The 21,098-nt window shown below is 58.2% G+C and overlaps 1 protein-coding gene and 1 long non-coding RNA gene across 4 annotated transcripts in view; both read left to right on the top strand.

The window, feature by feature from the left end:
* Positions 1 to 18,534, top strand: part of LOC140897542 (uncharacterized) — a 37,014-nt gene extending 18,480 nt beyond the window's left edge. Inside the window, exons 5-7 of the mRNA XM_073310257.2 lie at positions 16,318 to 16,430; positions 17,054 to 17,182; positions 17,666 to 18,534. Coding sequence (XP_073166358.2) covers positions 16,318 to 16,430; positions 17,054 to 17,177 — 237 coding nt within the window. The 3' untranslated portion in view covers positions 17,178 to 17,182; positions 17,666 to 18,534. The remainder of the gene's footprint in view (positions 1 to 16,317; positions 16,431 to 17,053; positions 17,183 to 17,665) is intronic.
* On the top strand, positions 2,528 to 14,557 carry LOC144929333 (uncharacterized). Of its 3 annotated transcripts, none has more exons than XR_013634588.1 (3): positions 2,528 to 6,203; positions 11,310 to 11,393; positions 14,471 to 14,557. It is a non-coding gene; the product is annotated as an uncharacterized LOC144929333 (long non-coding RNA). The 3 variants fall into 3 exon arrangements; XR_013634590.1 differs by having other exon boundaries at positions 2,528 to 6,207; XR_013634589.1 differs by lacking the exon at positions 2,528 to 6,203 and adding an exon at positions 10,270 to 10,357.
* Positions 18,535 to 21,098: the final 2,564 nt, after the last annotated feature.

Here is a 21,098-nt window from a genome sequence, read left to right as displayed (position 1 = left end):
ATGCAAAAAGCCCGGGCAGTCAACACAGGAAACGTAGTAAAGTCTGGCTGTCTTGGTTTCTCAGTTTTAGTTTTGTGCAGATTAACTGGGGGTGGCTTGGTTTGTTTTTTTCACTCGTTTGTTTGTTTATGTTTTCAGGCTGGTCTTTTTCCCCCCCTTCCATTCTTCAATTTTCTCAAGTTTCAGGGTTTTTCTATTTTTTTCAGATTTCTGAGTTTTTCCAATTTTTTTTCACCCTTTTTTTCATATTTTCAAAGGTTTTGTTTGTTTCTTTTCCTTTTCCACCCCCAAGTTTCTGAGTTCTTCATTTTATGATTATTATTTTGCTGGCATTAGATTATATTTTTCGGGTTCTTTCTTTCTTTCTTTCTTTCTTTCTTTCTTTCTTTCTTTCTTTCTTTCTTTCTTTCTTTCTTTCTTTCTTTTCTTTTTCCTGTTCTTATCTTTCTGGAGATTATTTTGGCTTTTCCTACTTTTTTGTGGGGTTTTTTTTATCCTTCCTTTATGTTCCTTTTATTTCCTTTGCCTTTTTCCCATTTAAGAAATGGCTGGAAATTGTATTTCCTTCTTTCTGCCACTTTTGAAATGGGCACATTTTGCATACATGGAAGAAACCCTTTGATTTATATATTTTTTTCAAATTAAAAATAAAATCCCCAACAATTAGCTCAGTTGGAACTCTGCGAGATGAAATCAGTTTGGAATTTTGGGATGAAATTTGGTTTCATCTCTTGCAGCCAGCTCTGGGGTGCCAACATCTGGATGGCTTCCCTACCCTGAACTCCACAGAGCCTCCATCCTGCCGTCAAGGGGTGATGCACCCCAGGAAAGCTACCCCCCACAATTAGGGGTTCAGCCAGCTCCCCAGCATTTATCAGGGTGCACTCTGGACACAGCATCTCAATGGGGAGGTGCCCCCCAGACACAGACATGCGGGAAACCCTGCAGAGCTGGGATGGGGGCCCAATCTGGGGTAGTCCCCCCAAACACAGACTCAGGGAGGTCACCCTGCTTCAATGCCTTCCCCATGGGATTGGGGTGTAAATGGACTGAGATCCCAGCATTGAGAATAAGCCCCCAACTTGCACCCTCCAACCCCAAATCAGGCAGCATGCAGAATTCCCCTCCCCAAGAGATTGGGGTGTGGGGATGCACCCCCCTCCCCCTAAGCTCCCTCGGAATTAGGATCAGGCTCCCCCTTTGTAGCCTCCCCTCACACACAGGGTCTCCCCTCTCCTCCACTGAGAGATCCAGGATCTGCCGAGCCCAGGGGCTCCGTCAGAGCTCTGAGCGGCCGGGTAGTGGGTCTGCCTTGCACTGACCTGGCTCCCAGGGGCAGGGGGCTGGGGGTGGGGTGGGGGGTGGGCAGGGATTGAGGCTGTCTTAGCTCAGATCTGCAGACCAAGGGTCTGATCCAAGGCTCCCACTGGTGGCACACGGCCAGAGATCTCCTAGCTGGGTTGATGGGCTGAAGGCCCCGAGCCAGAGGGCGAAGGGCTGGGGGAGACCCCAGGGCTGGGAAGTGGAGGAGACAGAGAGGGGGCGGTTTCTGGGGAAATCCTCCCCCTAAGGGAGCCCCATGACTGGGGGCGTTTCAGGCTCTAGAAATTGGGTAACAGGGGACAATCCGCGCCGGGGCTGGCTGAGTTGGGTGCGCATGGGGTGCCGGGGGCTGACTCAGTGGGGTTGTCAGTCTGCCCGGCTGGGAAAGGGGAAATGCATGTGTGAAACGCAAACCGCCACCCGCCACGTGAGCCCTCGCTGGATGCGGCATAGAGGAAACACCAGTTTCTCGTCCTCAGAGCTGGGGCAGGCAGAGAGAGAGTGGAAGGAAGGAAGGGAAGAGGGAGGGTGAGTGCGAAGAAAAGCCAGGGACTGTGAGTCGAACTCAGTGGCTGTGGGTTATGGACTGGCAGCCTGACACCTCGTGGTCACAGGTTGGTTTCTGCCCAGATGCAGGAAAGTTTATAGCCCTGCCAACCACAGCGATTGTGAACCCCTTCCTGTTATAACTCTGGAGAGTCTCATTCTCCAAATCAAGGTGTGATCCTCCTCTAAACACTGCTAACTTGTGGCCCCAGTGAGATCTTGTGGCAGAGAGTTCCACAGTCTATCTCCGCATTCACAGGTTCTAAGGCCGGAAGGGACCATTATGATAATCTAATCTGACTTCCTGGATAACACTGGCCAGAGAACTTGCCCAAATGAGCAGATCTTATAGAAAAACATCCAGTCTTCATTTTCAAATGGTCAGTGACGGAGAATCCACCACAACCCTTGATAAATTGTTCCAATGGTTAATTACTCTCACCATTAAAAATTTACACCTTATTTCCAGCCTGAATTTGTCTAGCTTCAACTTCCAGCCACTGGATTGTGTTAGAGCTTTCTCTGCTCGATTGAAGAGCCCACTGTTAAATACATTAAAATATATATTAAATATTAAATAACTCTCATGCTTCAGGGCAGAACTCAACCTCTTTAATATTGTGGTCAGGAAGAAATTTTCCCCTGGGGGCAGGTTAGCCAATCGCTGCAGGATTCCTTGACCCATCCTCCGGAGGAGTTGTCACTGGCCAGAGGAGAGTGGATGACATGCCCGCCTGGTCTGAGTGGCGTGTCCTGGAGCTACGTGGTGGTCTGAATTTTGACTCAGCAAAGTCTCTGCAGATGGCTAGAAGGAGGATGCAGCCCTGAGCGCCTGTGGCCATGAGGCTCTTTGATCTCCTTTCTCTCTTCCTCCCCACAAGCTTTGCAGCGCTCGGTGGCTTGGCAGTGCAAGTTCCTGGTGAAGCTACGGTTTCCAGGCACAGTGTCAACGTGACTACGGGGAAATGCAGCAGCAACAGTGCGGAAATATCAGCGGTGACACAGGATCAGGACTCCCCACCATTCCTGTGGGAAGCGGGTTGGGCTCAAACCTACACTGGCAGTGAGGGAAGGGAAAGAGCCGAGCAGTCTCCTTCTCCATATCCGGGTCCGACCCGCCTCTAAACCCGTTTCAGATCGGGGTGGGAATGGGTTGTTGCAGGGTTGGGCAGCACAGGGGTCCCGATCCTGAATTCTTTGAGGATCCTGGGCCAAGCAGCTTGTGGTGGCTGCTGGAGGCAGGCAGGGGCGATCTCAGTGCACAAACAGCCCCGAAGGAAAGAGGTTTGGGTTCCCAGAAACACCAGTGCCCTCCTTGAAATGCCTCGTCTTGTGACTGAGGGTGTCAACCAGGCCAACCTCAAACCTCAGTCACACGCTGAGCAGCTGGTCCTGCGTAATCGGTCAGGGCAGTCAGCGAGCACACAGGGTGGTGGCGAGATGGGCAAGTTCCAGTCCCCTCAGACCACACCCCCAGCTGGCGTCAATAGGCCGTAGCTCCTAGCGGGGCTGGATCCCCAGCTGGTGTGAATCAGCTGTCGCAAATTGGAATCAGTGGACTAGATTCCCAAGCGGTGTAAACGGGTGGACCTTCAGAGCGGTCACTCTGTATTTTACACCAGCGTCACGCAGATCAGAATCCAGCCATGATTCCTTTAATTTTCTGAGGGGGTGGAGAGTCACTCCAGGTTTATACTGGAGTCACTGAGATCAGCATCCAGCCCCGACTCCATTGACTGCAGGGGGGTCACTCCGGATTTATGCTGGGGTCTCTGAGATCAGATATTCAGAGTCTGTGGCATTTTCATCAGTGAGGCACTACCATACGGCCATTGTGTGTCGCTACGTGAAAATGACAGCCCTTTTCTAACAAACAGGCAGAAAGAACAATCAGTGGCCTACAAAAACTGTCCCGCAAAGAGAGATTGAACTGACTGGGATTGCTCTCTTAGAGAGGAGATGGATACTGGGGGACAGGATAAAAGTCTAACGAATGGGATGGAGAAGGGAGGTCGGGAATTATTCCCTCTGTCCCAAGAACCAGAGGACAGTCAATGAAACTCATAAGTACATTCAAACTGGATCAAAGGAAATATCTGTACATATAACATGTCATGAGACTGCGGAACTCACTGTCACAAGAAATCACAGAGGCCAAGAACTTAGTAGTTAGTAGGCTGGAGAAGCCCATGTTCATATAACCCCCTTTAATCTGGCCCCCCAAATTCTTCCAGCTGCTCCACTCTCCCCCTCAGGGGTGTCTCCCTCCTAGCTTAAGACCCCCCCTTAGCACCTGATTCATTTGTGCCCCCTCCCTGCTGCAGTCATTTATAATAGTGCAAACTGAGAATATGCTTCGACCCTGTTGGTACTATGTTTCACACCCCCTTGGCACAGCATATGAGGGACCTGATCCCAGATTCTCTCCCCACCCCTTGTACCAGCACACTCATAGACTTGCAAACAGCCCCAGGGCTCTAGGACAGTGGTTTGCAAACTTTTGTACATTGGTGGACCCCTACAACATTTCAAGGTGCGGACCCCTTGGAAATCTTAGACATAGCCTGCAGACCCCCAGGGTCCACGGATCACAGCTTGAAAACCACTGCTCTAGGACACTAGACCTCTGTATCTGGCACTGTTGTGACCACTGCTGTTGTCCTGTGTCCAGCTGTAGTACCCGCAGGTCAAGGAGGATGTTGCTAAATCAGAGATGGGGGTCAGAGAAGAGCCGCGAGAATGATTAAAGGACGGGACCTCGAGAAGTCTTCAAATCCAGCCCCCTCTCGCTGAGGCAGGAGCAAGTAAACCTAGACAGTCCCCGATGGGAGTTTGTCTGACCTGCTTTTAAAAATCTCCAGTGAGGGGGATTCCACAGCCTCCCTTGGAGCCTAGTCCAGAGATTAATTGTCCTTAGAATTAGAAAGTTTTTCCTAATGTCGAACCTGAATCTCCCTTGCTGCAGATTAAGCCCATTGCTTCTTGTCCTGCCTTCAGTGGCCCTGGAGAACGATTGATCCCCGTCCTCTGTATAACAGCCCTTAACATATTTACCAGCCTCCCTTCTGTAGACAAAACATGGTCATTTTTAACCTTTCCTCCTAGGTCAGGTTTTCTAAACCGTCAATCGCTTTTGTTGCTGTCCTCTGGCCTTCAGAACGCCGTTCGCCTTTTGTGCCGCACTGTGGACTCGAATTCAGTTTGTGACGGTCACCCTCGGCTCTTTGTCAGCCCAGGACCGGACTCATACGCAAGCACAGAGCATTCATGGCAGGGGTTAGAGCTGCACGGCTTCTTTCTGGCAAATCCAGTTGATGTCGCCAGGGCAGGTGTCAGCCCGAGCCCGATTCCTCTTTAACAGCCCACAGCTGTGGCCTGTAGCAGGAGAAATTTTTTCCCCGCTGTGACGACTCCCCCAGCCACCCACACAAAGCGTGAGAGCCGGTGGCGGCCCTGCCGGGCGCCCGGCCAGCAGCCACCGCTCTCCGGCCGCCCAGCTCTGAAGGCAGCGCAGAAGTAAGGGTGGCAACACCAAATCACGGACATTTGTCCACCTGGAGGGAGATCAGAGGAGCAAAAAAGAGGCCGTATCCGGGAAAACCCAGATGTATGATGTGTGGTAACTCTCACGACCCGGCTACAGTAGCCTTGCGACCCCCTTTTGGGTCAGGACCCCGAGTCGGAGCTAAATCATAACAAGTCGCTCTTACGTCGGGACCAGCGTATCCATCTGTGTGGGGAGTTGTAGCAGCAGAGCGATGCCAGTAAAATCGGGACGAGCTGTCAGTACTTGTGTGTAGACACACCGGTTTGTAGACACACCAGAGCCTTTCCCCGGCTATAATCCAGCCCTCAATCTCCAGAGGTCGGGCGTTGGGACCTGCATTGAGTGCGAGGGGAGAGCGCCCCCTACTGAGCTCCACCGCCCCGATCCTTGTAGAACAGCGCCCCCTAGTGCTGCCCTGGAGCCACACGGACTGTGCGGGGGAGCACTCCCCTACTGGGTCCCCACCCCGCTCTCTGCAGCACAGCGCCCCCTGGCCCCACACTGGGGAAACGCCACCAGCCCTCGTATTCGCTGGCACCCAGTGAAATCCCCAGCTCCCCAGGGGAAGTTACAGCATTTTGCTCTTTACCCTCTCCCCCCGCTCCTGGATCGCGAGCAATCGGGACCTGACTGAGCAGGAGACATGGCTTGAGAAAACCAATGGCGTTTGCTCCTGGGCAGCAGCCGGTTAAGCGGGCAGCATCTGATCCCGGATCCGTCCACTGGAGGAAACGGGAGAGCCAGCGTTAATTGGACGGAAAGTTCCTCTGGATCAGTGCTGAGCGAGGCAGGTACAAGGGGGTGCTGTGCTGGGGGGCGGGGGTGAATCGCCGGTGGGTTTCCTTTCTGCCTCCCGAAATTCCTCCTGCAGGTTCAGGTGGATACAGGATTCCTCTTCACCGTTGCGTTGCTGTGGGCTAGTGAACAGCTGCCACAACCCACCCCAGAGGGGGCTGCATTTCAGGGCTGGATGCAGTGAATTCTATAGATCTCCTTGCTCCTTGTACTTTGGGGTCGTTTGGGCTGAAAAGAGGACGGGAAGGGGACCATAAAGCGCTGGCATTCAGTGATCCGGGTTCAATTCTCAACTCTGCCACAGCCTACCCGGGGTCACCCTGGGAAAATCACTTAATCTGTATATTAAGCCCTGCCAGAGATTAATTAGGTCAGTGGTTTTCAACCTGGGATCCGCAGACGATGTGTAAGATTTCCCCAGGGCTCTGCACGTCCATTTGAAAAAATGGTAGGGGTCTGCAAATGAAAAAAGGTTGAAACCCACTGGATTAGGTGGCCCCGGTGTCTGAGCATTTCTGTGCCTCCATTTCCCCGTCTGTGTAATGGGGATACCAATCCACCCTTTGTCTATCTGGAGGGTCAACTCTGGGGTGGGGACTCACAGTGTCTGCCCAGAGGCCAGGCTGTTTGGAAAGCTGTTTTCTCGCCCCGTGAGTCCCCGAACTGGCCACTAGGTGGCACTTCTGCGCTGCCAAACCCCAGCTGAGTTTGCATCCGCGTGACTCAGCTTCCCCCAGAGCTAGAGATGGGCTCAAGGCTGGCGACCAACTCCGGGTTTCTTCCACACACCCCGTCCACACACAGACACGCACAACAGCTGCCTTTGGCTCTGGCCTGTCGGGTGCTGGCCCAGGTGTTCCTGGAAAATCCCAGCCTGCAGCGGGGTTTGCGATCTGAGGGAGCCAGGAGCTGTCCCAGGGGCAGGATCCTAGGCAGAGGGCCCCAGCCGCAGGGAGTTCGGCGTGGGGTCTATCCCAGGCACTTCCCCACCCGGCTCAGCACGATCCCAGCCAGAGCCGCGCGCCCGGAGCCTTGTGGACCTGGGGAGACTCTGCGGGACAGAAGGGTCGGGGGCACAAATTTCACTGGCAACGTCAGGGCCTGATTCTGCCCTCAGGGGGGCAGATCCTCATCTGGTGTAAATCAGCCCAGTGCGCCGTTCCGTCAGCTGACGCACAGAGCAGTGACCCCAGCGGGGCTATGGCCAGTTCCCCCCAGCGGGGATTGGGCCCCACTGACCCCAGCGGGGCTACGGCCAGTTCCCCCCAGCGGGGCTACGGCCAGTTCCCCCAAGGGGATCGAGCCCCGTTGAGCCCAGCGGGGCTACGGTCAGTTCCCCCCCAGCGGGGCTACGGCCAGTTCCCCCCAGCGGGGATCGGGCCCCGTTGAGCCCAGTGGGGCTACGGCCAGTTCCCCCCAGCGGGGCTACGGCCAGTTCCCCCCAACGGGGATTGGGCCCCATTGACCCCAGTGGGGCTACGGCCAGTTCCCCCCGGCGGGGATCGGGCCCCAGTGACCCCAGCGGGGCTACGGCCAGTTCCCCCCAGCTGGAATCAGGCCCCAGTGACCCCAGCGGGGCTACGGCCAGTTCCCCCCAGCGGGGCTACGGCCAGTTCCCCCCGGCGGGGATCGGGCCCCAGTTCCCCCCAGCGGGGCTACGGCCAGTTCCCCCCCAGCGGGGCTACGGCCAGTTCCCCCCAACGGGGATTGGGCCCCATTGACCCCAGTGGGGCTACGGCCAGTTCCCCCTGGCGGGGATCGGGCCCCAGTGACCCCAGCGGGGCTACGGCCAGTTCCCCCCAGCTGGAATCGGGCCCCAGTGACCCCAGCGGGGCTACGGCCAGTTCCCCCCAGCGGGGATTGGGCCCCACTGACCCCAGCGGGGCTACGGCCAGTTCCCCCCAGCGGGGATCGGGCCCCGTTGAGCCCAGCGGGGCTGCGGCCAGTTCCCCCCGGCGGGGATCGGGCCCCAGTGACCCCAGCGGGGCTACAGCCAGTTCCCCCCAGCTGGAATCAGGCCCCAGTGACCCCAGCGGGGCTACGGCCAGTTCCCCCCAGCGGGGCTACGGCCAGTTCCCCCCGGCGGGGATCGGGCCCCAGTTCCCCCCAGCGGGGCTACGGCCAGTTCCCCCCCAGCGGGGCTACGGCCAGTTCCCCCCAACGGGGATTGGGCCCCATTGACCCCAGTGGGGCTACGGCCAGTTCCCCCTGGCGGGGATCGGGCCCCAGTGACCCCAGCGGGGCTACGGCCAGTTCCCCCCAGCTGGAATCGGGCCCCAGTGACCCCAGCGGGGCTACGGCCAGTTCCCCCCAGCGGGGATTGGGCCCCACTGACCCCAGCGGGGCTACGGCCAGTTCCCCCCAGCGGGGATCGGGCCCCGTTGAGCCCAGCGGGGCTACGGCCAGTTCCCCCCAGCGGGGCTACGGCCAGATCCCCCCAGCGGGGATTGGGCCCCATTGACTCCAGTGGGGCTACGGCCAGTTCCCCCCGGCGGGGATCGGGCCCCAGTGACCCCAGCGGGGCTACGGCCAGTTCCCCCCAGCTGGAATCGGGCCCCAGTGACCCCAGCGGGGCTACGGCCAGTTCCCCCCGGCGGGGATCGGGCCCCAGTTCCCCCCAGCGGGGCTACGGCCAGTTCCCCCCAGCTGGAATCGGGCCCCAGTGACTCCAGCGGGGCTACGGCCAGTTCCCCCCAGCTGGAATCGGGCCCCAGTGACCCCAGCGGGGCTACGGCCAGTTCCCCCCAGCTGGAATCGGGCCCCAGTGACCCCAGCGGGGCTACGGCCAGTTCCCCCCAGCGGGGATCTGGAGTCAGGTTACTCCCATGGGCAGGGGTCTGTGGGATCAGCCGCTCCCCCTCCCCCGGCCCAGTCCGGCCCATCTCCAGTGTGATCCCGGCTCCGTCCAGATTCTCCCCCCTGTTCCCCGCCCTGGGGTGGCAGCCACCACCCTGCCCCCTGGGCTGTGACACAGAGCCCCTGTGGGCGAGGGGGTGGATTTCGGTACCTTGGTTCCGGGCTGGGGACGGGACGCCCACGCGCCCCTCCTGGGGCCACAGGTTCAGTGCTGGGGAGCCCTCCTGTTCCTGCATTGTGCCGGAGAGCGAGGAGGTGGCGGGGGGTGGGGGGGGCGCAGTCAGGAGTTGTGGGGCAGGTGCTGGGGGGAGGGCAGTGAGGGGCTGTGGTGTGCGATCACCCAGGAAGCTGCAGCTGGGGGGGGGGCGGGGGGCAGGGATGCTGGTCAGAGCGTCCGGCCTCAGGGGCTCGCAGCTGCTGCAGAGGTCGGCTCAGGCAGGCAGGGGCTGGTCACAGACAGTGATGGCGGCCCCCCCGTTCCACCCTAATGCAGCTGCAGCCGCCCTGATGCCAGGGTGAGGGGCACAGCCTGTGTATGGGCTAGTCTGGCCCTGGTCATTTCACCCCCCTGCTTGGTGATGCAGGGAGGTATCATGGCCCCCCCTGACCAGCCGGGGGGCGTTTGGCCCTGGGATCCCCGGCAAATGGTCACACCAGAGCCACACACCCCGTGCTCTCCCCTTCCCGACGGCTGGCTGCCACCTAGGGCGCAGCGGGGAACTGCTGGCCCAGAGAGGGGATCGGTCTCACCCCGGCTGTTTTCCTCTGGCTATAACGAGTTTTCAGGCACTCGCTGGGCCCGATCCTGGGCTGGGGTCGAGCCCTGTGGAAATCGACTCTCACACATGCTGGGCCCAATCCTGGGCTGGGGGGGGTCGATCAGTGGGACTGATTCTGAGCGGCACCTACTGAGGCTCTGACCCTAGAGCTCAGATTTTTGACACTGCGCCCCTCACCCTGGTGTCAGGCCAGCTGATCCCCCTCAGGGAGTGGAGGACGGGGGGCGTCCGGGGCTGGCTGGGAGCTTTCGCATGACAGAGCCAACATCTGCCAGAGCAGAGAGAGGAAATTCAGGCCAGAGCCTCTGACCGTGGCCCCTCAAACCACGCGACTGCAGCCCAGCGGCTCAGCTTCCTGTGTGATCTCACAGCCCAGCCCCCCCACCCCCTGCCCGCACCTTCATCGTCTCCTCTCACTCGGGCACGATGGAGGACGAGGAGGGCTACACGGCATTGAACCTGCGGCCCAAGCGGGGCGGCTCGGGAGGCCCCTCCCCACCCGGGAACCAAGGTAGCGATTTCAACCCCCTCCTCCCCACCTACGGGCCCCATGTCCTGGCTCAAAGACGGGCCAGGGGCCGGCAGAGTCTGGCTATGTGGTTATATCACGGGGTGGGGGCGGAGTAGCGCCCCGGACAGAGGTAAATAGCGTGGGGGATCCACAAAGTGACAGAGCAAGAGTGAGAGCGCTCATGGGGAGCTTTCCCCTCTGGAAGCCAAAAAGATGGGTCAATAGGGGGAAACTGAGGCACAGATAAGGGAGAAAATCTTTCACAAGGACACACCCACTAGACCCCATTCCCCTCCCCGAGATGGGAATACAGCCCAGGCATCCTGGCTCCCAGGCTGCCCCGCTCTGACCCACTAGACCCCACTGCCTTGCCAGGTTTGAGGCTATAACATAGGAGTCCTAGCTGCCAGACACATCCTGCTCCAACCACTAAACCCCACTCCCCTCCCAGAGCCAGCGATAGAACCCAGGAGTCCTGGGCCCCAGCCCCACTGCTCCAACCTACTAGACTTCGTTTCCTGCGCATATCTGGTCGGTTTCAGAGGAGCAGCCGTGTTAGTCTGTATTCGCAAAAAGAAAAGGAGGACTTGTGGCCCCTTAGCGACTAACCAATTCATTTGAGCATGAGCTTTCGTGAGCTACAGCTCACTTCATCGGATGCATCTGGTGGGGTTTGCAGAGCTTTCAAAACAGGGGTTTTTGCAATTCATGGAGCAGGGTGCATGCAATTGGTGCAGGCTCTCTCCAAAGTCAGGCAGTGTTGCTGTAACAGTAACACTTGGGGGTCACATTTTCAATCTTTTCTCCCCTTCTGTGAGGGCTGAAAACTGCCTTTCTCTTCTAAATGAAAGCTGAGACCCTGGTACAATCATCTGACTCCTGGAGCTGGGGCCTGAGGCCAGGATCTAGAGTAGCGTTAATTCAGCCCGGCTCTGCTTGTGTTTCCTTACAGGTTCCCGTCAGTGTCCTGGCTGGCTTCAGGTCGCTCTAGGGGCTGGGAATCTCATCCTGTCTCTGCTCTTGCTGGCGGTTTGTGGTGAGTCACCAAGGGCTATAGCTTTATCTGTCCGGGTGCGTCAGTTGGCAGCGTGGATGAGACACTGCGGGAGGGGCGGCCAGTGACATTGAGAGGCAGCACATTTAAAACGGATGCTCAGTCACAATGAGCCTGTGGAACTCACTGCCACAGGATCTCACTGGCGCCATGAGCTTAGCAGGGCTCAGTGAAGGATCAGGACACATATATGAGGAAAGAGACCAGCCAGAGGGCTAGGAAGTACCCAAGTGCTTTGGCAGGGGCTATAAACCCTCCTGCTTCAGGGCATCAATGAGCCTCTAAGTGATGGGCAGGAAGGGTCTAAGTTGGGGGACAAGGTATCATTGTCCACTGGGGCTGTCTTGCTCCTTGCTCAGAAGTAGCTGGGGCTGTCCAGCCTTGGAGTTGGGCTCCCGGGTTAGATGGGCCCCAGGTCTGATTCAGTCTGGCCATCCCCATGCAGCCTGTTTTGGGGGTCGTTTTGAGGGTGAGAATGGGTGGAAACACGATCTGGGTTTGCAAAGAATCCCAAGGGATTTAGGCACCTAGTTCCCAGTGATTTTCAATCCCAGACACTTTTTCAGACCGTGTCCCTTTGGGGTTTCTCCCAAGCCCATGGGAGACAGTGGCAATGGGGCTGAATGAGCTTTGGGGCAGCCCCTCTGTCTCTGCAGGACTCTCCTGGCGCTTTTACCCGCAACTCTCGTACCATTGACCAGTCGCCTCCACTCCCACCGACGCTGCTTTGCAGTTTCTCACTTGGTGTCCGAGAAGGGACAGACCCCGGCAGCCCCTGGGAGCGACGGAGCTGGGCGCAGAGGTACAGCGACACCCCCTGGGAGCGCAGACCCCAGCACAGCAGAATGCAGCGCCCGCCTGCAGCGTTTCCGATCCCAGCTGTGCCCCCCGGCCTGACCCGGCCCAGACCTGGGTTCTAGTCCCACATCTGCCGGGTGACCTTGCGCAAGGCACTTTGCCTTTGTGTTCCTATTCCCTCCCCAGCCGATGATTTGCCTTGTCCATTTACAGGGAGATTTTCAGGAGCCCTTTAGGAATTTAAGAGCACCACCTTCACGCTGACGTGAAATACTCTCCCTGTGTGACTGTGGGCAAGTGCTCTGGGCCTCAGTTTCCCCATCTATAAAATGGAGATTGTGCCTCCTTCGTCTAAGTAGATTGCAAGTTCTGTGAGGCAGGGACCGTCTCTCCCTGTGTGTCTGGCAGTGCCCGGCACAACGGGGCCCTGATCTCAGCTGGGGCCGGGACTGTCTCTCTCTGTGTCTGGGCACAGCTGGGCCTCTCGGCTCCACAGTCATAGATATAATACCAGTAAGAGAAGGCTGGTCCAAGGGCCTACGGCCTATTGAATGTGTCTGTGCTGGGCTGTAAGGAGCCAGCTGGGCTCTGGGCAGAAGATGCCGTTTGCTGCCCTGTCCCTGTTTGTAACCTTGTTTACTTGGGTGGCCGGAGCGACATAGGTGGTTTCTCTTTGTGGTACAGGAGAGGAAGTAAAATGAGGACAGGAGCTGTTTCCACACTAGACTGGGCAGTGAGGGGGCGATTCAACTTCAAAGGTCATCTAAGTCAATGGAAAGTTTTATTAACATTGCACTAGTAACCCAGCTGAGATCAGGGCCACATTGTCCTGGGTGGTGCACAGACCCACAGGGAGAGACAGTCCCTGCCCCAGCTGAGATCAGGGCCCCGTTGTGCCAGGAGCTGTACAGACCCACAGGGAGAGACAGTCCCTGCCCCAGCTGAGATCAGGGCCCCGTTGTGCCAGGAGCTGTACAGACCCACAGGGAGAGACAGTCCCTTCCCCAGCTGAGATCAGGGCCCCGTTGTGCCAGGAGCTGTTCAGACCCACAGGGAGAGACAGTCCCTGCCCCTCCAAGAGCTCAGAATCTCAGTAGACAAGACAGTCAAAGCAAATGAGCTGAATTTACTTGGCCAAGGTCATACGGCAGAGCTAAGTCTGAATCCCGATTTCCTCCTCACGCTGCCTTTCCATTGATCACGCTGGGCACTCGGCTGAACCACCGGCTGGGGAGTTGTAAAGGGATTGTTGTAATTTCAAATTTTGAAACATTTCCACTTGCTTCAAAATCTGGGGGCAGGGGGAAATGATCCTAGTGGACCCCCAGCTTTTCGTCAGCCGTGGGCGTTTCCATACAACTGTCCCCAGCACGTAATAGTGAGGAAATGTAGCTGGTGGATAAAATGGAGAAGGGGCGTCCCCAAAATGTGGCTGGGAATGTTTCCCCCTGAAGGTCGTGTTCCCATCGCCAGGCTGACATGTCAGACAGAGCTGGCTGTTCGCCACAGGATGGTGGGACGGGGCAGGAGCTCCCAGGCATCCCGAGAGGAAGGCTGGCCACTGGTTTTGGTGCTAATCTGGGACTCAGGAGCTCTGGGACCTGTTCCTGGTTCTGCCACTGATTCCCCGTGTGACCCTGGGCTGGTCCCTTAAGGCTGGAATTCCACAGGAGTTTAAGTACCTAACACTGCATTTAGGCGCCTAAAAACAACCCACTTGATGACTAACGCCTATTGAAGTCAATGGGCATTAGGTTCCTAGGGCCCAAGTTCTCAAATGTATTTAGGTGCCCAACAGCCAAGGGAGTTAGGTGCTTAAATCCTGTTGAGGATCTGGGCCTAGGTTCTTCTGAAAACCCCACTCGGGGCCTCTCTGCAGCTTTAAGTGCCTAAACCCCTTGAATAGCAGGCGTTAACAGCCCTGCGCCCTGCCTCACAGGGTGGGGTTGGGAGGCGAAATGTAGCAAAGACTCTGAGGTGTTCTGATACTGCTTTGATGGGGGCTGGATAACTAGATGCAAAGATGAGGTGGGTTTTCAAAGAGGCTCAAGGGGTTTAGGCACCCAACTCCCACTGATTTTCTATCCCAAGCCACTCTTTTGGACTGTGGCCCTTTGGGGCTGTTCTGAAGCCCATGGGAGTCAGTGGAGATGGGGCTGGGTGGGCTTTGGGCCAGGCCCTGTGTCTCAGCCGGTGCTTTTCCCCAGCAACTCCCCATCACATTGACCCGCCACCTCACTCCCACCGACGCTGCTTTGCAGTTTCCCACTTGATGTCCGAGAAGGGATGGACCCCGTCAGCCCCTGGGAGCGAGGGAGCCGGGCGCAGAGATACAGCGACACCCCCTGGGAGCGAGGGAGCCGGGAGCAGAGATACAGCGACACCCCCTGGGAGCGCAGACCGCAGCACGGCAGAATGCAGCGCCTGCCTGGAGCGTTTCCGATCCCAGCTGTGCCCCCCGGCCCAGCCCGGCCCAGCAGGTAACCCCAGCTCGTGTGTCTCTGAGCCGCCCTCCGCCCCGGGCACGGCCAGTGGAAACCCAGCGGCCGTCCCAGCCCGTGGGGATCCTGCAGGGCAGGGACACGCCGCCCCCTGCTGGCTGCACCGATCTAGCCACCAGCCCGGCTGGGTGCCAGGCGAGGAATGGACCTGCCTCAGCTGGGACTGGGTGTGAGGGCTCTGCTGAGACGGGGGGGGGGCGAGCGACATCTAGTGGCCATGCCCGGTACTGCTCAAGGGGGGTCTTAAAATAATCTAATACCAGGATGGACAAATGCTTGCAGAGCAGGGACAGATCCCAGCAGAGAGACGGTCTCATGGACTCACCCTCTCCCATTGCCAGTCATCCCTGGGATCCCACCTTCTCTCCTGTGCTCCCCAGTTACCACCTCCCCTCCCATATCCTGTTAGATTTCCACTAACCAGCCCCCAACGCATCTTCAGTTGTCCTAAGCCCCTTCTAGGCCACTCTGGCAGAATAATGTAGCCTTAAAATGGATGCAAATAGCCCCATGAGGTCCCCTCTGCCCTGGAGACCTCCCTGCCTAGTGTGGGGCTGGAGTAAGAGCCCCTCACACACTCTGTTCCCAACCCCCAAAGTAGGGAGCAGATTGGCGTGGGTGGGTAGAGTGCAGTGCACTATGGGTATTCTCTGCTCCCCAGGGCCCATATGGGAGCAATGGATAAGGCAGAGCAGCCCCGAGGCTGCTCTAACTAATGCCAGGAGCCAGGCAGGGCCCAGCCTAACCCCAGATTTCAGGGAGCACAAAGGGGACTCAAACCCATTTTATCCCCATCCCAGCCCCAGTCGCAGGAAGGGAGTAGCCGGGAATGAGGCCCAGAGGGCTCAGAGCATTAATGAATCCTGTCTCTCTGCAGGGGGCTCTGGGTGCAAACTCTGCCCCACGGACTGGCGGCTGCACAGGGACAAGTGCTACTGGGTCGGCAGTGGAAGTAAAACGTGGAGCGAGAGCCGCTCTGACTGCTCAGCGAGGGGCTCCCAGCTGCTGGTGATCCAGGACAAGGAGGAGCTGGTAAAGGGGACGGTAACATCCTGCGGGAGCTGCCCCTGCAGGCCTGGGCCCTGGGTAGAGAGTCCGAGGACTCGTATATGCTACATGGTGGATCTAGGATTGTCAGTGCTGCCTAAAGGACTTGGACACCCCACTCCCATTAATTGTTAATATCAGGGTGTCCAAATCCCCTAGGCAGCTACGACAAATCTCAGCCTAAATCACCAGCCCTGAGATCAGGGACTGACAATGGTGGATTAAAGCTACCGGTACCCTCCCCCTTCTGGGATGCGCCCAACACAACTCAGCTGGAGAGAGGGGCTGAGTGTGAGTGTGTGTGTGAGAGAGAGAGAGAGTTATGAGGCTTGAGGGCTACAGAGAGAGGGGGTAGGTGTGGGGCTGGGTGGACAGAAGAGTCTACATGGGGAATACTTGGCGAGATGGACAGGTATGCGTGGGGATGGATAGGTGTGTACAGGGATAGGTGGACAGCCAGACAGTAGTTCTGGGGCTAAAGTTGTTGAGAACTTGGATTTGCAAGAAAAGAGCCGAGAGCAGGTTCTGGTCCCCAGCTGCCTGTCCCACACTCCCTGCAGGAGTCCCTCCAGGCCCTGACACGAGGCACGTATCAGTTCTGGGTCGGACTGTCCCGCCCCTCCCCGGAGAAGGCCTGGACCTGGCTGGATGGCTCCCAGCTGGATCAGACCCTGTGAGTGATTCCTTGAGTCAAACCCTTTCCCTCCCCTCTGTGGGCAGCAGGGGCTGGGGACAGAGATGGGGGAGGGGATGTTTGGGGGAAGGTCAGGACTTTGGGGGAAGTCATTTTCAGTGTAAGGTGACGACAAAGACCCTTCTATTCCCCCCCCAGGTCCCCAGAGGAGGTGAAGCTGGAGCCCTGGGGGCAGGGGAGGTGGCCCAGAGTCGGGGTGTGGAGGGAGAAGAGCAAAGGGGCCAGGCCAGAGCCCTGGGGATCCCCCAGACAATGGGGCAGGGGGGAGGGGGAGACACAGAGCCGCCAGAGAGGCAGGAGGGGACCAGGAGGGGGCAGCGTTGGCCCAGCCCGGTGGGGAGGGGACGCGGAGCAGGGGAGGGAGATGGACAGGGTCTAGCCCAGCGGGGAGGAGGAGGCTGGAGCAGGTCCCTGGGCTCTGGGCAGGGAGAGGCTGTTCGAGATCCTGGCCAGGGCCCTGACAGTGGGGAGAGGGGGCAGCCCCCAGGGCAGAGCCGGAGGAGACGATGGCTGTGGATCCCGTTGGAACAGGGAAGAGCCGCTACCGACTGCGTGTGATGGATCCACACGCGCTGACAGGGGCCCTCTCCTCTGTCCCGCAGGCTCCCGGTGTCAGGCCCGGCTGAGGGGAACAGCTGTGGGATGGTGAAGGGGAATCGGCTTCATTCTGACACCTGCGGCTCTGGATTGCAGTCGATTTGCCAGCGAGACGCCGTCCTGCTCTGAGCAGGGTACGGGGGAGACCTCAGAGCGCGGCACCGTTATCCCCGTGTCACACGAGGGGAAACCGAGCGGCAGACACTGACCTGCCCAAATTACACCGAGAATTGGTGGCAAAGTGGGAAATGGAACCCAGGAGTCCTGGCTCCCAGCCCCTCCCCCTCGCCCAGCGCTGGGAATGGAACCCAGGAGTCCTGGCTCCCAATGCTACCTCAGCCTAGAGAAGAGCGATTCCAATCTCTGGCTTTGCGTATTCCAGCTGGGGCTGGAGAGCTCTGCAGGGGCAGGGCTTGGGCTGCAGGTATCAGGCTCTGCAGAGCCCTGGGGCAATTTATCCCTCACCCCACCCAGGACTGGGAGAGAAGAGTCTGCCCCAGGTCACGTAAATTAGCCCCGATTCGGTGTCCAGTGGAGCAGAACTGATTGACCCCAGCTGGGGATCTGGGCTTTCCCCTGGATTTCACCCGATTCATTTCCTTTCACCTCTCTGCCAGGTTCCGCTCTCCGCTCTCTTCCCCGGCGCACCCACTGCTCCCGTCCAGCCTGTGACCTGACGCACCTCTGCCCATCCTGCCCTAACGGATCGTTAACTCCTGTCACTAACGATGGGGTCTCAGCTTCAGAGGTTTCTGTGTGGATGTGCTGTCCACTTGCTACCTCCTTAGAGCACCTTTAAGTAGATCAGTGCCCCCAACCCCGATCCCAAATGGAAGCTTTCCCTGTGCATTATTTGACGCTCTCCGGGGTCACTGTCTCTGTCAGAGGAGCCGGGTTGGGGTGCTCCATGGCAGTGAGGGGGGCACTACGGGGACGGCTGGGGGCTAACGAACGCCCTGTTACCCCGTGGCCCGGCAGCCCAGGAGGAGATGGCCTGGCAAAGCTGGAGGGCAGGGCGGCTGGCCAGGCTGAGAGGTGACCTTCCAAACAGACCCAAGTGTCTTTAGGAGCCGCCCCCGAGACAACTGGGCTTGTGAGTGCAACAGGACAGAGCTTGTCCGGTCCGCGGAAGAGACAGGGCTGGCGAGCGCTGGCCCGGTCAGGGTTTGGTCCTGGGGCTGGACGAAGGCAACATGCTGAAGGTGCTGTCACACGAGGGAGACGGTGTGGCCTCCAACCAGAGCCCCAGCATCTACCCTGCAGTTAAACCGCTCCTTCGCTCGAGCCCGGGTTAGGTGGCATGAGCCAGGCGCAGGTGTCCAACGGCCGTGTAAACATCGCCCTTGTGCTTCACTTTCCCCATCTGCGAAATGGGGATATTGATATTGACCTTCCTGCATGAAGCACTTTGAGATCTACAGATGCAAAGCTTGAGATCGGAGCTAGGGATCATCATGATCATGGGGACATTAAAGGTTTCTGTTAAACCGTGCGAAAGCTGGGTGTGTTTATTGTTGATGGGTCACAGAGCGACTCGAACCATGGCTTTGACGTGTTATGTGACTTTAGACAAGTCACTTGCCCAATCTGTGCCTCAGTTTCCTCTCCCACCCTTTTTTCTGTCCTGTCTGTTCAGATGGTGAAGGGACCACAATATAGTCCTGATCTCAGCTGGGGCAGGGACTGTCTCTCGCTGTGTGTCTGGGCAACGCCCGGCACAACGGGGCCCTGATCTCAGTTGGAGCCTCTAACCACTGGTGTCATACTTGATGCTTAGCATGGTGGTGTGGGTTCGTGTGTAATTGTTTGCAGTTTGTCTATCAGGAATTGTTCCTGGGGATTGTGCATGGCCAGAAAGAGAACAGCCTGGCTGTTTGATATCACACACACGCAGTCTCTCTCTCTCTCTCCACTGTGCTCATGGCAGACACGTTCCTTCCCAGGGCAGAGACATCAGGCTGAGCCCTGCCCTTTCTAGGCAGAGTCCAGGGAAAAGCCCTTCCCCAAGTGAGTGGCGAGCCCTTCCCCTAGAGAACATCACCCCTTGGCAGGCAGAGGGAAAGATGAAGAGGATCGGGCAGAAAAAGGAGAGAGACACACACTGTCCTCGGTTCATTCGGCCTTGCGGGGAGAGGCGCTCACAGCCCTGTTGGCAGGATGCAGCTGCTGCCTCAGTTTCCCTGCTGCAGTGGGAGGAGCCATTCACATGAGGTTTACAAAAGAAGTTTCCCTCCCGGGAGCTGGTTTACTCTAGATATCATTATATCGATAGCTCTCTATATTTTATAATATTAGTATAAAAATGATAATAACGTACACACGTGTTTATACACACACACGTGTGTGAACCTGTCCATGCGTCCTTACGCCAGGCTGCAGGTTTCACACCGGCCCCTTTGCACCATGGCTACAGGGTCCACAGCACCTCCTGATGGCCCCAGCTGGTCCATTGGCCTCTAGCCACAGCCCGGGCCAGGCTCCTGCCCTGGGCCCCTGACAGGAGGGACACAGCAGGCTGGGCTGCTCCCCTTCTCATTTCCAAGCCAGAAGATCCCTTCTCTGTGCCCGAGACCAGTGTTTTTCAAAGTGCGGCTTGCAACCCAGCGTGTCAGGCGCTGGGTGGCTCTGGTCAGAGCGTCCGGCCTCAGGGGCTCGCAGCTGCTGCAGAGGTCGGCTCAGGCAGGCAGGGGCTGGTCACAGACGGTGATGGCCGCCCCCGTTCCACCCTAATGCAGCTGCAGCCGCCCTGATGCCAGGGTGAGGGGCAGAGCCTGTCTATGGGCTATTCTGGCCCTGGTCATTTCACCCCTTGCTTGGTGACGCAGGGAGGTATCATGGCCCCCCCTGACCGGCTGGGGGGCGTTTGGCGCTGGGATCCCCGGCAAATGGTCACACCAGAGCCGCACACCCCGTGCTCTCCCCTTCCCGACGGCTGGCTGCCACCTGCCACCTGCAGCTGGGAACTGCAGGCCCACAGAGGGGCTCCGTCTCACCCCAGTGCTCTGAGCTGTTTTTCTCTGGTAATAATGAGTTTTCAGGCACTCGCTGGGCCTGATCCTGGGCTGGGGATGCGGGGGGGGTCGATCCCTCTGGAAATCCACACGCTGGGTCCGATCATAGGCTGGGCTCGATCTTTGGGACTGATTCTGAGCGGCACCTGCTGAGGCTCTGACCCTGTCCATAGAGCTCAGATTTTTGACACTGTGCCCCTCACCCTGGTGTCAGGGCAGCTGATCCCATTCAGGGAGTGGAGGACGGGGGGGCGTCTGGGGCTGGCTGGGAGCTTTCGTGTGACAGAGCCAACATCTGCCAGAGCAGAGAGAGGAAATTCAGGCCGGAGCCTCTGACCGTGGCCCCCCCCAACCACGCGACTGCAGCCCAGTGGCTCAGCTTCCTGTGCGATCTCACAGCCCAGCCCCCCCACCCCCTGCCCGCACCTTCGCCGCCTCCTCTCACTCGGACACGATGGAGGACGAGGAGGGCTACACGGCCTTGAACCTGCGGCCCAAGTCGGGCGGCTCGGGGGGCCCCTCCCCAGCTGGGACCAAGGTAGCGATTTCAGCCCCCTCCTCCCACCTACGGGCCCCATGTCCTGGCAGCAGAGTCAGAGCCGGGGCTGGGACCCCAGAGATGGTCCAGGGGCCGGCAGAGTCTGGCCATGGGGTTATATCACAGGGTGGGATAGCGCCGCTGTGTCTGGGCAGCGAGGGGGCGACTCAACTTGAAAGGGCATCTAAGTCAATGGAAAGTTTTATTAACGTTGCCCTAGTAACCCCCCCTGAGATCTGGGCCCCTTTGTCCTGGGCGCTGCCCAGACACACAGTGACGGTCCCTGCCCCAGCTGAGATCAGGGCCCCCTTGTGATTAAGGGCCAAGTAATTGATCTCACCTCCCACCCCCCCCCCCAACAACTGTCAGTGAAATTTCTGTCAGTCTCAAAACTGAGTTTTCCCCTTCCAGTGGCTTTTGAAATTTCAGAATTGACTTTTCCCCTTCCGCTGGCTTTTATTAGCTCTGGATTTAAGATGTGCAGCCAAATGCCTATTGTAG

Source organism: Lepidochelys kempii, chromosome 14 (assembly GCF_965140285.1).
Source record: "Lepidochelys kempii isolate rLepKem1 chromosome 14, rLepKem1.hap1, whole genome shotgun sequence".
NCBI classification, from domain to species: domain Eukaryota; kingdom Metazoa; phylum Chordata; order Testudines; family Cheloniidae; genus Lepidochelys; species Lepidochelys kempii.
Note: the sequence above shows the minus strand (reverse complement) of the source record. Positions and strands in the feature narration are given on the sequence as shown.